This window comes from Mastigoproctus giganteus, chromosome 2 (assembly GCF_048544385.1).
Source record: "Mastigoproctus giganteus isolate SK-2022 chromosome 2, ASM4854438v1, whole genome shotgun sequence".
Taxonomy (NCBI): Eukaryota; Metazoa; Arthropoda; class Arachnida; order Uropygi; family Thelyphonidae; genus Mastigoproctus; species Mastigoproctus giganteus.
The window spans coordinates 246,185,680-246,206,047 of record NC_143576.1 but is presented as its reverse complement, the minus strand read 5'-3'; the positions used below and the strand labels follow the sequence as shown (position 1 = coordinate 246,206,047).

At 37.9% G+C, this 20,368-nt stretch overlaps 1 protein-coding gene across 1 annotated transcript in view; it reads left to right on the top strand.

The window, feature by feature from the left end:
* Nucleotides 1-20,368, top strand: part of Slob (Slowpoke binding protein) — a 111,530-nt gene that overhangs the window by 36,907 nt on the left and 54,255 nt on the right. Inside the window, exons 3-4 of the mRNA XM_090390275.1 lie at nucleotides 12,330-12,427; nucleotides 18,636-18,713. Of these exons, the coding sequence (XP_090246401.1) occupies nucleotides 12,330-12,427; nucleotides 18,636-18,713 (176 nt within the window). The remainder of the gene's footprint in view (nucleotides 1-12,329; nucleotides 12,428-18,635; nucleotides 18,714-20,368) is intronic.

Here is a 20,368-nt window from a genome sequence, read left to right as displayed (position 1 = left end):
TAAGTTCTGCAAATTGCAGTGGCTGGAGACTAGGCACCTGCGCGGTGATCTGATTGAGGTCTATAAGGCTTGAATGAGTTGAGCACGCTGAATTCTGATGGGATCCTTCCACTTGTTCAGATTACCAACCTACGGGGACATAAGTTCAAATTAAGAAAGGACAGATGTAGAATAGATGGAAATTTGCCTTTAGCCAGCGGGTGGTTAATTGCCGGAACAAACTTCCATCTGTCATTGTGGAAGTTGATAGGTTAAATAAATTTAAGGAGGAACTGGACAGGCATTTGGAGGGAATGGTGTGATTTTTTTTTTTTTTTTTTTTTTGGCTGATGCTGCATAAGCTCCTACACTTGCTTTCTTGCATCATGTGCCACTACTACTACTACTACTATTGCAATACAAGTAAACACATGGGTTGTGTTAGGATAGCTAAGAATAGGAACAGGTTCATGTATACTTGCGTGTACACCAATGCTAGGAGTTTGGTAAATAAATTTGATCAATTTGAGATATTGCTCGAAGCATCAAAGGCTGATATTGTTGGGATATCAGAGACGTGGTGTCACACAGATATAAGGAATGTAGAACTGGAATTTGGAAAGTACAATGTGTACAGAAAGCATAGACAAGATAGGAAGGGAGGAGGATTTATGCTATTAGTTAAGACATACATAAAATCCAAAGAAGTGAAGCATGTCGACATCGCTGGACAGTGTAGTGTCGAGTCAGTTTGTTGTGACATAAGCATTGGGAGATCAAAATTGAGAGTAGGAGTGTGTTATAGGCCTAATGACTCTGATGAGTATAATAAGAAACTGTACAGGGAAATAGGGTGGGCCAGTAAATCAGAGAGTCTTATAATGGGGGATTTTAATTTCCTAGATATTGACTGGAATTTTTGGGTTGGTCGCTCACACACTAGCAAGGCTTTTGTGGATTTATTGGATGATTGTTTTCTACATCAGCATGTTCGGGAGACAACTAGAGGGAGTAACACTCTTGATCTGATTATCAGTAGTGATTCTTCATGCATTAAGAATCTGCAGATAAAGGCACCACTAGGTGGCAGTGATCGCAGTGTGCTGAAGTGGGATTTACTCAAAGAGGTAACTACCATCAGGGGTAAAGGGAAGGGTTTTTGCTTTCATAAAGGCGACTATGGTGGTGTGAGATAGTATTTAAATTCTATACGGTGGGACCAACCGATGATGTTACCAAGAGCAAATTCAAAATGGGAAGCATTCAAAGAATTAAACTTGGAAGCTACTAGGCTTTACATATCAACTAAGAAATATTGTTCAAGGTTTAGGTCTAAATGGATGTCAGATGAACTAATGAAACATATGGCAGAGAAGAAAAATGCATGGGATACATATAAATTAATGGGTGACATGGAAGCTTATGATAGATATAAGCTGGTCTATAACCAAGTCACAAAGGAGATTAGGCAGGCAAAGGCAGATTATGAGAAATCCTTGGCAAAGGATGCAAAGAAAAACAACAAAGAGTTCTTTACCTATGTAAACTGTAGAAGAAAAGGGATAAATCAGATTGGTCCACTGGATATTGATGGTTCAACTGTTGATGATCCTGCTCAGGTGGCTAACAAACTAAATGAGTGTTTTACATCTACATTCACCCATGAGGAGTTATTCAGGGAGGGGGAATGCCAGAGGTGAGTTAAACTCTGGCAGTGAGCTAGATGATTTTGTAATAACTGAGAGGAAAGTGAAGGAAGAAGTCAAATGGCTTTCTAAAGGAAACTGTCTAACAAGATTTGTAAACCTTTTTGATATGATAATTAGTTTTTTAGAAAGTGAAGAAGACACAGATTTAGCAAAGGAGGTCAGCAAACACAAAAACAACATATACTATACGGCTTGGATTTTTCGAAAACTTGAAGTATCACTTCAATTTCAAGAGAAATTAATTACAGTGATAGAGTGTAAATGTGTATTAAAAGACTACCACTGAAAAACTGGAAATATTTGAAAGCAATTTATTGACAAAACAATTTCATGGTATGCAAGAGTTAGCTGAAATCAATGAATCTCTCACCGAGAATGATCATAAGAATCATTCTGATTATTTATGTTCTTTAAAAGGTGAAATGAAAAATAGATTTTCAGATTTATTTTCTTTTGAAGTGAAGCCATGGATGTTAGATCCAATTGGATGCAATGCCAGGCCTGCTAGTGAAGAACTTCAAGAAGAACTCATTAAATTAAAATGTAATAAAGAATGCAAATATAAATTTGAAAAAGGGGACTGGCTGAGTTGTGGGGATCAAAAACAATGAAATTTCTTTGTCCAACAGTGTGATCTCAAATGGCCAAAGTACTTCTTTGTTTCCCAACATCTTATGTGATTGAAAGTGGTTTTAGTTCAGTAAATAAAATATTAACAAAGCGGAAACAGAATTGATATATGTTCAAGAGGAGAGATTAGAATTAAACTTACTAACATTAACAGTTGTTGTTGTTATTTGGTTTTTAGGAGCATTAGTAAACAAGGCCATATTGCTCCGGTGATATGCGGTGGTCATTCCCTGACCTTTCCGCATACTCCGTATTTTTTGGTCACGGGTTCGAACCCTGGTCTAATCAGGTGGTCAGGGCATCTCCTTAGCCAGGTGGTCTCCTGTCCACCTGACTATGGAGATGCCCAGGCTCAGGGATCCCATTGAATAAAAAGTGTAAGTATAAAGTATTTCTTGTTTAAAATTTCATGGGAGGCAATAAGAAAAAAAAATGTCTAAAAAAGCCATTTAGGGGCCGATAATTAAAGAGTTGAGAAACACTCAGCTAGAACATTCTGGAATCATGAAAGATTCTGTGACTGCAGGGTGGGAGAAAGAGGATTGTCATTAATGGTTACTCTTCAGATTGGTCTAATATTTGACACAGGGTCCCCCAAGGATTGTTTCAGGACTACTTGTTTCCGATTTTCATAAATGACATCGATGAAAGGATAGAATACTTGATGTCAAAATTTACAGGTGATGTGAAAATTGGGAGAGAGTGGCTAATGATCATTGTCAAGCATATCTCCTTCAGGATAACTTGGATGGGCTTCAAGGATAGTAAGAAAAGTGGCAGCTATTTTTTAATGTAGTAACCCCAAAATAACTTATTCAGTTGGCTGATTTGAATTAAAGACAATACAGGAAGAAAGGGTTTTGGTAGTTACGATATGTGTGTACATGAAATTCTCCAAACTGTGTAGACCAGCAGCAAGGAAAGCCTGTGAGGTCATAGCATTAGCATTAGTAGAGGCAAATGATCCAAGAAAGCAAGCTTATGCAGCATCAGCCAAAAAAAACACAAAAAAAAAAAAAAAAAAACACTCCCATTTCATCCCTATATTCGTTCGAAATACCTGTCCAGCTGAGCCTTAAATTTATTTAGGCTATCAACTTCCACAACAAGGGATGGAAGTCTTTTCCACCAACCAACTACCCACTGGCTAAAGGCAAATTTCCGCACATCTATCCTACATCTGTTTTCCCTCAACTTGAATTTATGCCCTCTCGGGTGATTATTCTGAGAAAGAGAAAAAATCCCATCAGCATTGTGCATGCTCAAACCATTCAAGGCTTTATACACCTCTATCAGATCACCTTGCCGGTGCCTAGTCTCCAGGCACTGTAATTTGCAAAACTTAAGCCTTTCTTCTTAAGAGCAACCCTTTGTTCCATTCACTAATCTTGTTGCCCTTCTCTGTACTTGTTCCAGCAGCTCTACATCCTCCTTGAAATGAGGCCTCCAGACCTGTATACAGTTCTCAAGGTGTGGCCTGACCATTGCCTTATACAAGGGAATAATCACCTCCTTATCCCTGCTAGAAAAATTCCTGTATATCATTGACAAGACACCATGAGATACACTTGCAACCCTGTCCGCACTGCTCAGAGAACTTCATATCTGCCTACACAATTACTCTCAGGTCCTTTTCATTCTCTACCACTGTCAGTGTAGTACCACAGAGTTGATACGTTGCTCTGGGGTTATTGTTTCCCATATGTAGTACTTTACATTTGTCAATGTTAAACTTCATTTGCCACCTCTCAGCCCATCTGCTCAACCTTTCCAGATCTTATTGCAGCAGCATAGCGTCAGTAGTGTCCTTAACAACCCTGCCAACCTTTGTATCATCTGCAAACTTGGACATTAAGCTTGATATACCATCATCAATATCATTTATAAATACAGAAAACAATAATGGACCCAACACTGAACCCCGAGGGATTCCACTAATAACATTAGTCCACAATGAGCAGTGTCCATTGATTACCACTCTGTCTTCTCCCCCTCAACCATCCCTTTATCCATAGCAGCAATTTGCCTCCAATGCCACACTGCTCCAATTTGTGCAGCAGTCTTCCATGTGCAACAGTATCAAAAGCCTTTCTAAGATCCAAATATATAATATCAAAGTTATTCCCTGCATCCAGTTCTTTTGTGACCACATCATAGTATCCAATCAAATTGGTCAAGCAAGACTTTTCCTTAACAAAACTATGCTGTGTCCGAACTATAGCTGAAGTCTTATCTAGATGATACTGCAGTTCTTCTTTAACCAGTGCTTCCATTAATTTCCCTGGAACAGAAGTTAAACTCAGAGGTCTGTAATTACTGTAATGAGTCTGTAATGAGACTCGTGACAGAGAAGAAAAATGCATGGGATGCATATAAATTATCAGGTGACGCAGAAGCCTGTGGCAGATATAAGCTAGTCTGTAATCAGGCCACAAAGGAGGTTCGGCAGGCGAAGGCGGATTACGAGAAATCTTTGGCAAAAGATGCTAAGAAAAACAGCAAGGATTTCTTTACTTATATAAACTCTAAAAGGAAGGGGATGAATATGATTGGTCCACTTGACATCGATGGTTCGACTGTTGATGATCCTGCTCAGATAGCAAACAAACTGAATGAGTATTTTGCATCTACATTCACACGTGAGGAATTATTACAATTTGAAAATGGAAGAAGGTTATCAAATTGTAGCAGGATACTTAATGATTTTGTAATAACTGAGAGCAAAGTGGAAGAGAAACTGTTGAAGTTAAACGTAAGAAAAGCACCTGGGGTGGATGGGATCTATCCAGTTATTTTAAAGGAAGCGGCAAAGCAACTAAGCAAACCCTTAGCCATAATTATGAGAGCATCCTTGGACTCAGGGGAGGCTCCCACGGACTGGAGATGTGCAAATGTGTCCCCAATTCACAAAGGTGGATCGAAGGGTGACACGAGTAATTACAGACCAGTTAGTTTAACTTCTGTTCCGGGTAAAATAATGGAGTCGCTGGTTAAAGATGCATTGCAGGATCATCTAGACAAGACTGCAGCAATAATTCAAACACAGCATGGGTTTGTTAAGGGAAAGTCTTGTCTGACAAATTTGATTGGTTATTATGATGTGGTCACAAAGGAACTGGATGCAAAAAATAATTTTTATATCATATACTTGGATTTCAGGAAAGCTTTTGACACTGTTGCGCATGAAAGACTACTGTACAAATTGGAGCAGAATGGTATTAAGGGTAAGTTGCTACAATGGATAAAAGGATGGTTAAGTGGGAGAAGACAGAGGGTGGTAATCAATGGGTGCTGCTCTTCGTGGACTAATGTTATTAGTGGAGTCCCACAGGGTTCGGTGTTTGGTCCACTGTTGTTTTGTGTATTTATCAATGATATTGATGAAGGTATATCAGGCTTAATGTCGAAGTTTGCAGATGACACAAAGGTTGGCAGGGTTGTTAATGACAGTAATGGCAGTGTGCTACTGCAACAGGATCTAGATAATTTGGGCAGATGGGCTAAGAAGTGGCAACTGAAGTTCAACCTTGACAAATGCAAAGTACTGCATATGGGTAGAAGTAACCCCAGAGAAACGTACCAACTGTGTGGTACTACACTTAAGGTGGTAGAAAATGAAAAAGACCTGGGAGTAATTGTGCAGTCAGATATGAAGTTTTCTGAGCAGTGCAGACAGGCTGCTAGTGCGGGTCATCATGGGGTTTTGTCAATGATATATAGGAATTTTGCTAGCAGGGAGAAGGAGGTGATTGTCCCTCTGTATAAGGCAATGGTCAGGCCACGCCTTGAGTACTGCATACAGGTCTGGAGGCCTCATTTTAGGAAGGATGTAGATTTGCTTGAGCGTGTACAGAGAAGAGCAACACGATTGGTGAAGGAAATGAAGGGATTCTCTTACCAAGAGAGGCTTAAGTTCTGCAAATTGCAGTGGCTGGAGACTAGGCACCTGCGCGGTGATCTGATTGAGGTCTATAAGGCCTTGAATGGGTTGAGCACGCTGAATTCTGATGGGATCCTTCCACTTGTTCAGATTACCAACCTACGGGGACATAAGTTCAAATTAAGAAAGGACAGATGTAGAATAGATGTGCGGAAATTTGCCTTTAGCCAGCGGGTGGTTAATTGCTGGAACAAACTTCCATCTGTCGTTGTGGAAGTTGATAGGTTAAATAAATTTAAGGAGGAACTGGACAGGCATTTGGAGGGAATGGTGTGATTTTTTTTTTTTTTTTGGCTGATGCTGCATAAGCTCCTACACTTGCTTTCTTGCATCATGTGCCACTACTACTACTACTTATGTCAGCCTTTGATCCTCCATTGTGAATTGGTGTCACATTTGCACATCTCCAGTCTATGGGTACCTCCCCTGAGTCCAAAGAAGCTCTCATAATTATGGCAAACGATTTGCTTACTTCCTTTGCTGCCTCCTTTTATATAACTGGATAGATCCCATCCACCCCGGGTGCCTTATTTATGTTTATCATCAACAATTTCTCCTCCACTTTCCTCTCAGCTATTAGAAAATCATCTAGCTCACTGCCAGAGTTTACTTCACCTCTGGCATTCCCCTTCCTGAATAAGTCCTCATGTGTGAATGTAGATGCAAAATACTCGTTTAGTTTGTTAGCCACCTGAGCAGGATCCTCAACTGGTGCCTCCGTAGCCAGGTGGGCAGGAGCAACAGCGCATAACACGCGCTTCTTGATTAGACGGAGGTTCAAGCCCGTGACCACCAAATATGGAGGATGAGGAAAGGTTGGGGAATGACCACAGCATATCCCCGGAGCAATATGGCCTTAGTTGCTAATGCTCTTAAATAACAAACAAACAAACAAACAAACAGGATCCTCAACTGTTGAACCATCAATATCCAGTGGACCAATCTGATTCATCCCTTTCCTTCTAGAGTTTACATAGGTAAAGAACTCTGTTGTTTTTCTTTGCATTCTTTTCCAAGGATTTCTCATAATCTGCCTTTGCCTGTCTAATCTCCTTTGTGACTTGGTTACAGATCAGCTTATATTTATCATAGGCTTCCATGTCACCCATTAATTTATATGTATCCCATGCATTTTTCTTCTCTGCCATATGTCTCATTAGTTCATCTGACATCCATTTAGACCTAAACCTTGAACAATATTTCTTAGTTGGTATGTAAAGCCTAGTAGCTTCCAAGATAAGTTCTTTGAATGCTTCCCATTTTGAACTTGCTGTTGGTAACATCATCAGTTGGTCCCACTGTATAGAATTTAAATACTGTCTCCAGACCATCATAGTCGCCTTTACGAAAGCAAAAACCCTTCCCTTTGCCCCTGATGGTAGTTACCTCTTTGTGTAAATCCCACTTCAGCACACTGTGATCACTGCCACCTAGTTGTTCCTTTATCTGCAGATTCTTAATGCATGAAGAATGACTACTGATAATCAGATCAATAGTATTACTCCCTCTAGTTGCCTCCCAAACATGTTGATGTAGAAAACAATCATCCAATAAATCCACAAAAGCCTTGCTAGTGTGTGAGTGACCAACCCACAAATTCCAGTCAATATCTGGGAAATTAAAATCTCCCATTATAAGACTCTCTGATTTACTGGTCCACTCTATTTCCCTGTACAGTTTTTTTATTATACTCATCAGAATCATTAGGCCTATAGCACACTCCTACTCTCAATTTTGATCTCCCAATGCTTATGTCACACCAAACTGACTTGACACTGCACTGTCCAGGGATGTCGACTGGCTTCGCTTCACTTGGATTTTATGTGTTTCTTAACTAATAGCTTAACCCTTCCTCCCTTCCTATCTTGTCTATCCTTTCTGTACACATTGTACTTCCCAAATTGCAGTTCTGCATTTCTTATATCTGTGTGACACCACGTCTCTGATATATCAACAATATCTGCCTTTGATGTTTTGAGCAATACCTCAAATTCATTAAATTTATTTACCAAACTCCTAGCATTGGTGTACATGCAAGTATACATGAACCTGTTCCTATTCTTAACTACCCTAACACAACCCATGTGTTTACTTGTACTGGAATGACTCCCAGCAGTCTCTGAAATATCCTGCATCTTGTTTTCCGGGCTGCTGCTCATTACAATAGAAGCAGTGCAAGAATCACTTTCACCTCTGCCAGTGGCTACTGTTAATCTATTAGTCCTTGTATCCCCCCAAGCTAGCAGTTTTCCGATCCACCTAACACTGCCTCGATAGCATCAGCAAATATTCTTACACCCTTGCAATTGTAAGATTACACTTAGAAACTGTATCCAAGTATGGAAACCACACCTGAAAAAAGATATAGAGCTTTGTGAAAGTCAAAAGATGGGCAACCAGTTTGAAAAGAGCTGTAAAAGGGCAATAGTATTAGGAAGCACTTTAAAAATATGGGTTAGAGGGGATCTCACTGCGGTTTACCAGGCACTAAGAGGGAATAGTAAAATGAATGAAGGTGAAATTTTCACTGTTTTTAATGATTACAAAACTAAGGAGTCATCTGAACCTTCAGAAAGATTCAGCTGACTCCCTGCTGTTGTGTGACATGTTTGGCAGGCTGACAGAAGGTGATTATGAGGAAAATCCTAGCTTTTTTGGGACTGCTTTATTATGAAAATATTTTAACTAATGGCATATATCATAAAGCTGAGGTAGTTACATCACCAGATTGCATATAGACAAAAAGCCTAAAAAAAAATTGAAAATTTAAAATGGCCATCAGCAAATGTGAATTTTAAAAATAAAAATTTTATGAAATTTGCGAATTTTTATGAAAAATATCTCCCAGCTGTTATCATGATGTTGAGGAAGAACTAGACAAACTGGAGAGGATGGATAGCTGAAATGGGATTTTTTTTTTTTTTTTTTTTTTTTGATTGATGCTTATAAGCTTTGCTTCCTTGCATCATTTGCCACTACTATTACTAATAATATTAATGACCTTTTAATTCTGTTTGATGTTAATTTATAAAAAAATAATTAATTTAAATTAATAATTAAAAATATATATTATTTCTTATATCCAAAAGAGACTTAAACTTCTCTTAGAACTACATTTATGTATTGCTAATGAACTGGCACTTCTCCAGTCAGTCCACAGGAATCTTTCCCGAGTCCAATGCTACTCTCATAATTAACTAAATGGACTTGCCTTTATGCTTGAAAATTTCCTAATAAACAGTCATCTGTAATTTCAGTATTGTCGATATCATACTACTTAACCTCAGTCATGCAGCCTTCCATCGCTATAAAGGGTGTTTCATCTGTAGAGCTCAATGTGAAGTAGCTGTTCAGTTCATCAGCAACATGAGCTAGGTTATCTAAAACTTTTCCACACCCTTTACACAAGGGTCTAATCTACTCTGATGCATGGGAATTATTTAAAGCAATAACTAGAGTCAAAGGTAAAGGGAAGGGATTTTATTTTTGCAAAGCTGATTATAATGTGCTCAGACTCTTTTTAATGGGACCAACTGATGCTAAAAAATGTAAATGACAAATGGGAAGTGTTTAGAGGGTAATCTTAGAGGCCACTAAGCATTTTATACTAATTAGAAGCTATTGTTAAAGATTTAGATCAAAATGGATGTCAGCAAGATCTATAAAAATTAGTCAGATTGGCTGAGGAATGGCAGGTGAAGTTTAACATTGACAAATGCATGGTACTGTATATGGGTTGCAGTAATCCCAGATTAGCATACCAGCTGTGCGTGTGGTACTTTCCTCAGGGCAGTGGAAAATGAAAAAGACCTGTGACTTATGTTCAGTTAGATATGAAGTTCTCTGAGCAATGCAGACAGTCTGCCAGAACAGAGAGTTTTGTCAGTGACATACAGGAGCTTTGCTACAAGGCAATGCTCCTGTATATGCACTGTAGAAAGCAACAGTTAGGCTGCATCTTCAGTACTGCATACAGGTCTGATAGCCTCATTTTAGGAAGGATGTCAATCTACTGGACTGGATATAGAGAAGGGCAGCAAGATTAGTTAGGGGAACAAAAAGGTGATCTTACGAAGAAAGGCTTCAGTTCTGCAAATTGCAACATCTGGAGATTAGGAACATACAAGGTGATCTCATCTGATTGAGGTGTTTGCGAATTTTAATGGATTGACCAAGCTCAATGCTGATGGCATTCTTCCTCTTGCTAAGACCACACATACGAAGGATCATAAATTCAAATTTAGCAAAGTTGCAGGATAGATGTGGGGAAGTTTTCTGTCTGCCAGTGAGCGGTTGATTGTTGGAACAGACTTCTATCTGTTGTTGTGAACATGGGTAGTGTAAAAACAGTAGACTTTCAGAATAATGGCACCCTCAGGGATTCAAGGTGCCATTATTTTGATTTTTCTGTTGTCTAAAAAGTTTTATGTTTAATATATTTAATGCAGAAATAATGAGGTAAATAACAAATAGAGAGATTAAGAATGAAATTTTATTAACTGCACAAAAAAAACATAAACGTGTTGATGAAAATGTTATATTCTGCATTAATACACTCCTGCTTACACCTTGTTCTATTTTCTTTATTATTATCAAATTTAGTCTGTGCAGGTAGCACAATGGTATCATCACTGTCTTCCCCACACCAGGTGGAAAAGGCCTGAGTTTGAATCCCGTCGATGAAGCGAAGGACTTTTAGTGTTTTTTTTTCACTCTGTGGCTGAGTTAGTCAGTCTCGGTCATAGATAGCAAGGTTTTTCATCCAGCAAAACAGACAAATCAACCAGAGAACATACACAATTTACAGACACAATACACATAGGTATATAAATTAACTTTCTGGGTGACCTTAATGTAATAGTTTGGATTATATCAAGTTTGTCACTAAGCTTTAATGTTGTTCTTCTCTGTATGAGGGTTATTAACTTTAAGAGCCATAGTGAGGGGTTTTTAATTTAAAATAAATGTAATCGGTGATATTTGTACAGAATTCACTTTCAAAATGGCGAATGTAAACAAATACAGTAATCACATGACTTGCTGTTTTCTTTTTTCGGCACTGCAAGAGTCTGTACTGTATGTAAACATCCAATGGCAATGTGCCATTAACACGAATGTTCCATTATTTTGGGTGCCATTATCTCAACTGTCTACTATATATTCAAGTTGTTTGTTTGTTATTTGGTTTTTAGGAGCATTAGCAACTAAGGCCATATTGCTCCGGGGATATGCGGTGGTCATTCCCTGACCTTTCCGCATCCTCCGTATTTGGTGGTGACGGGTTCGAACCCCGGTCTAATCAAGAAGCGTGTGTGCTACGCACTGCTGCTCCTTCCCACCTGGCTACGGAGGCGCCTATATATATATATATTCAAGGAAGGACTAGATAACTTGTTGGAGGGGATGGACAGGTGTTGTGGGATGGGTTATTTTTTTATTTTATTTTATTTTTTCTCCAATACATTATATGCTTGCTTTCTTGCATCATTTGTCATTACTAATATAAGTATGCCACCCTGGGGGCTCACATCTGGTGAGTATGGGCTTGACACACCCAGGGTCCTGAGCTGGATATCATCATTCTTCTTTTTCTTGGTGATTCCCTTCTACTTCTCTCTCTCTTGGGATAATTCGGAAATTTTTTTTTTTTTGGCTGGCGCAGTATAAGCCTCAGGCTTCCTTGTACCATATGGCTAATGATAATAATAATGAACTGGGGTACCATAAGAAATGGTTTACTATGACCCAAGTATTCAGTGAAAAACTTTCCAAGGACAAGAAAAAAGAAGCATATTAGGGTTGATTAGTTAGTTAAAACACTTGCCAATCAGGGTGTCTTTTGTGAAAGGTTAATTTGAAGGTTACTTTATTCTGATAGGAGTTAAGCAGTTGCTTCTTATAAAGATATATTGCTGAAAGTTAAACATAGAATCAAATTTTTTTTTTAGTGTTCACAATTTAGTTTTTATTTGATAATATAATAATATTTTAATAATTATTTCTATATTACTATACATGTTTTAAATTTTTTTTTCATAAGCTCTTAAAAGCATTTAATTTTCTTGTTGTAGGAGACGACTGCGATATGAGTATACTGCTTTAGAAGATGAAGCTTTTCTTCAAGATCGCCTTGAAATGGATAGGAAACTTCAAAAGGATGCTGATCGTAGTAAGTGTATTGTTACAAATTTATAATAGCTGTATAACTAAACAGAATTATATTTTTTTCAGATTTATATACCAGTGAATATGTAGATCTCACTTGCTCCAGAATAGGACAAGCATCCCATTTTCATAAGGGAATAAAAAAATTGAATTTGTTGATTGGTTGTTGTGTATAATATTACCCATTTTGCATTTAGTTATAATATTATTTGCTTATGCTGTTGCATCATGTCAGCTATCTAACTGTATTGTTTCATTATTCGGATATTGGAAAATGATAATTTTAAGATGCTAGCAATTGAACATCGCAGTGTTGTCATTACTCATCTGTCTTTCTGAAAGGACTACATTTACACAAACCTAAAATCTGGCTGATCTGGTATAAAAACAAAAATTAAATATACTATTTTGTTATTCTTCATTATACTCTTGTATAGCATCAGCCCTTCATTATACTCTTGTATAATGAAGGGCTGATGCTACAAAATTGCCATTTCAAATAAGATAGTCTTCTGTACCATCCACACTATGTGAAGTGTGCCATATTCTTGTAGAAATGCCCACGTGCTTGATCCACAGATCCAAACATACTGCTTTGGGTCACTTTATTCTGTCTGTTAGAGTAAATTTTTGCATGGAAGGTGCATTCAGTTTATTGCCGTTTTAGTGCAGTTGTTTCCATACCTAGTATTTGAATAAGTTTGTTCATGTAAAAAGACTGACATAAGGTGATTGTAAAAAAATTAAGTAATTTTTATGTGTTAGGGTTGCTGCTTAGAATGCACAAGTTACTCGTTGTTTGTTTGCATTAGCATTAGTAGAGGCATATGATGCAAGAAAGCAAGCTTATGCAGCATCAGCCAAAAAAAAAAAAACACTCCCATTTCACCCCTCCATTTATTCGAAATACCTGTTCAGCTGAGCCTTAAATTTATTTAGGCTATCAACTTCCACAACAGGAGATGGAAGTCTGTTCCACCAACCAACTACCCGCTAGCTAAAGGCAAATTTCAGCACATCTGTCTTACCTCAATTTGAATTTATGCCCTCTCAGGTGATTATTCTGAGCAAGAGGAAGAATCCCATCGGCATTGAGTCTGCTCAAACCATTCAAACCTTTATACACCTCTATCACATCACCTCAACGGTGCCTAGTCTCCAGACACTGTAATTTGCAAAATTTTCTTCCTAAGACCAACCCTTTGTTCCATTCACTAATCTTCTTGCCCTTCTCTGTACTCGGGCGCTTCCGTAGCCAGGTGGGAAGGAGCAGCAGTGCGTAGCACACGCTTCTTGATTAGACCGGGGTTCGAGCCCGTCACCACCAAATATGGAGGATGCGGAAAGGTCAGGGAATGACCACCGCATATCCTGGAGCAATATGGCCTTAGTTGATAATTCTCCTAAAAAAAACCAAAATAACAAATCTCTGTACTCGTTCCAGCAGCTCTACATCCTTCTTGAAATGAGGCCTCCAGGCCTGTATACAGTACTCTAGGTGTGTGGCCTGACCATTGCCTTATACAAGGGAATAATCACCTCCTTATCCCTGCTAGAAAAATTCCTATATATCATTAACAATACACCATGAGCTACTCTTGCAGCCCGTCTGCACTGCTCAGAGAACTTCATATCTGCCTGCACAATTCCCCACAGGTCCTTTTCATTCTCTACCACTGTCAGTGTAGTACCACAGAGTTGATATGTTGCTCTGGGGTTACTGTTTCCCATATGTAGTACTTTACATTTGTCAATGTTAATCTTCATTTGCCACCTCTCAGCCCATCTGCTCAACCTTTCCAGATCCTGTTGTAGCAGCATAGCGTCAGTAGTGTCCTTAACAACCCTGCCAACCTTTGTGTCGTCTGCAAACTTGGACATTAAGCTTGATATACCATCATCAATATCATTTATAAATACAGAAAACAATTATGGGCCCAACACTGAACCCTGGGGGACTCCACTAACAACATTAGTCCACAATGAGCAGTGTCCACAATGACCACTCTCTGTCTTCTCCCCCTCAACCATCCCTTTATCCATAGCAGCAATTTGCCTCCAATGCCACACTGCTCCAATTTGTGCAGCAGTCTTCCATGTGCAACAGTATCAAAAGCCTTTCAAAGATCCAAATATATAATATCAAAGTTATTCCCTGCATCCAGTTCTTTTGTGACTGCATAATAGTATCCAGCCAAATTGGTCAGGCAAGACTTTCCCTTAACAAAACCATGCTGTGTCTGAGCTATAACTGAAGTCTTGTCTAGATGATCCTTCAGTGCTTCTTTAACCAGTGCCTCCATTAATTTTCCTGGAACAGAAGTAAAACTCACAGGTCTATAATTACTTGTGTCAGCCTTTGATCCTCCTTTGTGAATTGGGGTCACATTTGCACATCTCCAGTCTATGGGTACCTTCCTTGAGTCCAAAGAAGCTCTCATAATTACGGCTAAGGGTTTGCTTACTTCCTTTGCTGCCTCCTTTTATATCATTGGATAGGTCCCATCCACCCCGGGTGCCTTTTTTATGTTTTTCCTCCACTTTCCTCTCAGTTATTACAAAATCATCTAGCTCACTTCCAGAGTTTACTTCACCTCTCTCATTCCCCTTCCTGAATAACTCCTCATGTGTGAATGTAGATGCAAAATACTCATTTAATTTGTTAGCCACCTGAGCAGGATCCTCAACTGTTGAACTATCAATATCCAGTGGACCAATCTGATTCATCCCTTTCCTTTTAGAGTTTACATAAGTGAAGAACTCGTTTCTGTTTTTCTTTGCATCCTTTGCCAAGGATTTCTCAAAATCTGCCTTTGCCTGCCTAATCTCCTTTGTGACTTGGTTATAGACCAGCTTATATCTATCATAGGCTTCCATGTCACCCATTAATTTATATGTATCCCATGCATTTTTCTTCTCTACCATATGTCTCATTAGTTCATATGACATTCATTCATTTGGCGCCTCCGTAGCCAGGTGGGCAGGAGCAGCAGTGCGTAGCACATGCTTCTTGATTAGACCGGGGTTCGAGCCCGTGACCACCAAATATGGAGGATGCGGAAAGGTCAGGTAATGACCACCACATATCCCCGGAGCAATATGGCCTTAGTTGCTAATGCTCCTGAAAACCACATAACAACAACAACAACTGACATTCATTTAGGCCTAAACCTTGAATAATATTTCTTAGTTTGTACGTAAAGCCTAGTAGCTTCCAAGATAAGTTCTTTGAATGCTTCCCATTTTGAATTTGCTGTTGGTAACATCATTAGTTGGTCCTACTGTATAGAATTTAAATACTGTCTGAAACCATTGTAGTTGCCTTTACGAAAGCAAAAACCCTTCCCTTTATCCCTGATGATAGTTACCTCTTTGAGTAAATCCCACTTCAGCACACTGTGATCACTGCCATCTAGTGGTTCCTTTATCTGCAGATTCTTAATGCCTGAAGAATCACTACTGATAATCAGATCAAGAGTATTATTCCCTCTAGTTGCCTCCCGAACATGCTGATGTGGAAAACAATCATTCAATGAATCCACAAAAGCCTTGCTAGTGTGTGAGTGACCAACCCACAAATTCCAGTCAATATCTGGGAAATTAAAATCTCCCATTATAAGACTCTCTGATTTACTGGCCCACTCTATTTCCCTGTACAGTTTTTTTATTATACTCATCAGAATCATTAGGCCTATAGCACACTCCTACTCTCAATTGTGATCTCCCAATGCTTATGTTACACCAAACTGACTCGACACTGCACTGTCCAGCGATGTCGACATGCTTCACTTCTTTGGATTTTATGTATTTCTTAACTAATAGCATAAATCCTCCTCCCTTCCTATCTTGTCTATGCTTTCTGTACACATTGTACTTTCCAAATTCCAGTTCTGCATTCCTTATATCTGTGTGACACCACGTCTCTGATATCCCAACAATATCTGCCTTTGATGCTTTGAGCAATACCTCAAATTCATCAAATTTATTTACCAAACTCCTAGCATTGGTGTACACGCAAGTATACATGAACCTGTTACTATTCTTAGCTATCCTAACACAACCCATGTGTTTACTTGTATCGCAATGATTCCCAGCAGTCTCTGAAATACCCTGCATCTTTTTTTCCAGGCTGCTGCTCATTCCAATAGAAGCAGGGTAAGAATCACTTTCACCTCTGCGAGTGGCTACTGTTGATCTATTAGTCCTTGTATCCCCCCAAGCTAGCAGTTTTCCGACCTACTTAACACTGCCTCAATAGCATCAGCAAATATTCTTGCACCATTTCTATTTAAGTGTATCCCATCCCTGTAGAAGCAGTCTCTCCTGTTAACAAGTACAGACCAGGCTGGAAAAAATTCTATCCCTTGATCCTTGCACAATCTTTCCAGGGCCGAATTGATCGACAAGGCTCGCATTATATACTCCCTCCTATCGTGTCCGGGCAGAATTGCAGACACTTTCAAATTCATCCCTAATTCATGGCTTTTTTTTTTCAACAGTGACCTGTACTTGTTATTAAATAGTTGAGTGAAAATTATACACCTTTGAATTTGTAGAGTAGAATTACATGTTGTATGTGATGTCAAGTAGAAGACTGATGAAATCACAACTGAAGACATTTGTAATTTAATCTAGATCAGCATTTTCCTTGAATTTCCAAAGAAGTTTATGTTAAAAAAAAAAAAACTTTTGTGCTGCCCACCTGCTAAAGCTTACTTATGTGTTGGTTTGGACAGTTTGAATTCTATTAAGTGAATGGCTCAAATTATCTAATATTTTTATATCCATATTAGCATTAGTAGAGGCATGTGATGCAAGAAAGCAAGCTTATGCAGCATCAGCCAAAAAAAAAAAAAAAAAAACCTTCCCATTTTACCTATCCATTTATTCCAAATGTTTGTTTAAGTTATCAACTTCCACAATGACAGATGGAAGTTTGTTCCAGCAATCAACTACCTGCTGGCTAAAGGAAAGTTTCCACACAACTGTCTTTCCTGAATTTCAGTTTATGCCCGCTTCGGTTTGTAACCTAAGCAAGTAGAAGTATCCCATCAGCATTGAGCCTGCTCAAACCATTCAAGGCCTTATGCACATCAGTCAGATCATCTTACAGGTGCCTAGTCTCCAGATGCTGCAACTTGCAAAATTTAAGCCTTTCTTCATAAGTGCACCCCTTTGTTCCTCTCACCAATCTTGTTGCCCTTTTCTGTACTTGTTCTAGCAACTCTGCATCCTTCCTAAAATGAGGCCCCCAGACCTGTACGCAGTATTCAAGGTGGGGACTAACCATTGCATTATACAAAGGGATAATTATCTCCTTGTCTCTGCTAGAAATTCCTATATATCACTGACAAAACTCCGTGACCTGCTCTGGCAGCCTGTCTGCACTGCTCAGAGAACTTCATATCTGACTGCACAATTATCCCCAGGTCTTTTTCATTCTCCACCTCCCTGAGTGTAGTACCGCACAGTTGGTACGTTTCTCTTGGGTTACTGCCACCCATATGCAGTACTTTACATTCGTCAATGTTGAACTTCAGTTGCCACTTCTCAGCCTATATGCCTAACTTTTCTAGATCCTGTTGCAGTAGCATACTGTCTTTGGTGTCATTAATAACCGTGCCAACCTTTGTATCATCTGCAAACTTCAATGTCATCAACTTTTGGCCCTGGCAGACATACCCTGGCCCTATTCCACTTCTCTTTTTACGAAATATATTTCGTTTCTCTGACAGTAGCTGCTTCCTTTGGGACTAGCCCATTCTGCCATGTAGGATATTGCTATTTGAAACTGAGGATTGTTGTAACTTTAGGCATCTGAAAATGTTCCCATAGAAATAGTTCTTATTGCAATTTATATATTTCACTACTATTTATGGTGTTTATCACCCTCTCATGTCATATTTTACCTATGCCTATAGAGGATTTTTGATTTTCTGGGCGTTCTCTTGTCAAAAAGAATTATGGTTTTCTCTTATCATTACACTTTTATAGGTTATTAGATGTTTTCATTTAATTTCAAATGTTTTACGTGTTAAGCTTAAATTCTGCTCTTTAAAACTAATTTTCTTCATTCCTATTCATGTTTAATTACTGTATCTTAATAAAAGATATTCAAAAGTCAAACTTTTTTAATTGAATTCTTAAAAAAAAAAAAAAAAAAAAGACTATTCTTGTGGAAGTTCTAAATGTTTGTGTATTGCATTTTTTAGATATGGCTATGATCCATTGCCAGTACTATTTAAGAGGATCAAATAGATATGTCTTCACTAATCAACTTAATGATATAGGTAAGTGTATCTCTGACTATATGAAATTAAAATTGAAATTAAATTGAATGCACCTAAAAACATCGGAAATTTCAGACGTTATGTACATTCAAATAATTATAACCGTACTACAAACACAGGTTAAGTTCATATGAAATTCCCAGGCATATCTTGTTAGTTATTTGTCTGTAAGTTTGGTGCATTTTTGCCATTTATGTGACCTAAGGTGATTACTGTTCTGAAATTGATGCAGCAACTTGTCATTACAGCTTTGTTTATGGGATTCACAGAGTCAAACTACTATCTTTACAGATCTAAATTTTCCTCAGAACTATTTCATTGTACTGAAATTTCATTCTAAAGAATACAGTTCAAAATTATTTAAAAATGGCTATTATTTATTCAGTTAAATTATGCTGTACTTTTCCAATATACAGAAGTAAATTCTGATTTTACTTAAATAACAACTTTAAAGTTAATAAATAAATAAAATGGTGAAATATGCGTACATAAAAGAAAATCAGTTTGTATAATGATTATCATTTTGAAAGCATAGTTTATAAGAAATGCAGCACCACGTGAAAGTTTAATAAACTGTAAATTCAGACGTACAATATAACTGATATAATTTGTTGTTATTTTTCACATATTAATATGCTCTTTTTCATTTTTAATGTATACAGTATTTCAGAAGTATATGCACAAAATTCTAGGACATAACAATATTCTAGGGTTCTGAAATTTAAAAAAAAAATCATAAGTATATGTCTAAAAATGCATTATAATGGACTTAATAGGCATGAAAGTGATTTACAACAATTATTTGAAGTTTGGTCCTTAACCTGAGATGAAGGGAATGGAAGTGTGAATATGTCAGAATTGTAGTAAAAAATACTGATATTGTTGCTTTGTTGAAAGAATGAATTCCAGTGAACAATAGCTGTTCACTGGAATTCATTCACTGACATTTAGTTTCACAGGAACTTCATTTTCTAAAATTGAGAGTGTGCTGATATGCACCTCGTGTATAGTTGTAGTGGAGGAAATTCACTTGAAACAGGATAATTATACCATATAAACTTTCCTAACAGAAGACAGCAGCTTGATTAATAGTTTTTCTCATTTAATTTCAAAATTTTCTATGATTGAAATTCACAAATGGATTTCAGTAAATGTAGTTCATTTGATAAGGAATAGTTTCATATACTACCAGATTCAATGCAAGTGCTGTAATTGACTTGTAACATTATGGCCCAGTTTTCTATTTACCATTAAAAATCAACTTGCCCAACCAATAAATACTCTAAACCAGTGGTTCCAAAACTGTGCTCCATGGATCTCTTGGGATCCATGAACAGTTCCCAGGGAAACCGTGGATAATTTCTGTAATGGCTACTTGGAATTTTACTTTTTTTTTTTTTTTTTTTTTTTTTAACAAAATCTAAATATCGTTACATACTGGATGTCACACCCGACATGAGAATTCAGTTGTCTACAATCACTCGCAACTTTAATGGACTTTGTGAGACGATAAAACAACACAATTCTTCATACTAGTAGTCTATGAGGTATGATTGATTATATACTCACATAACGGCTGTTTATTATTCAGTTATTTTTTGTGTCCCTTTGAAAAAGTTAGATTGCAAACATATAATAAATCAGTTCTGATTTAT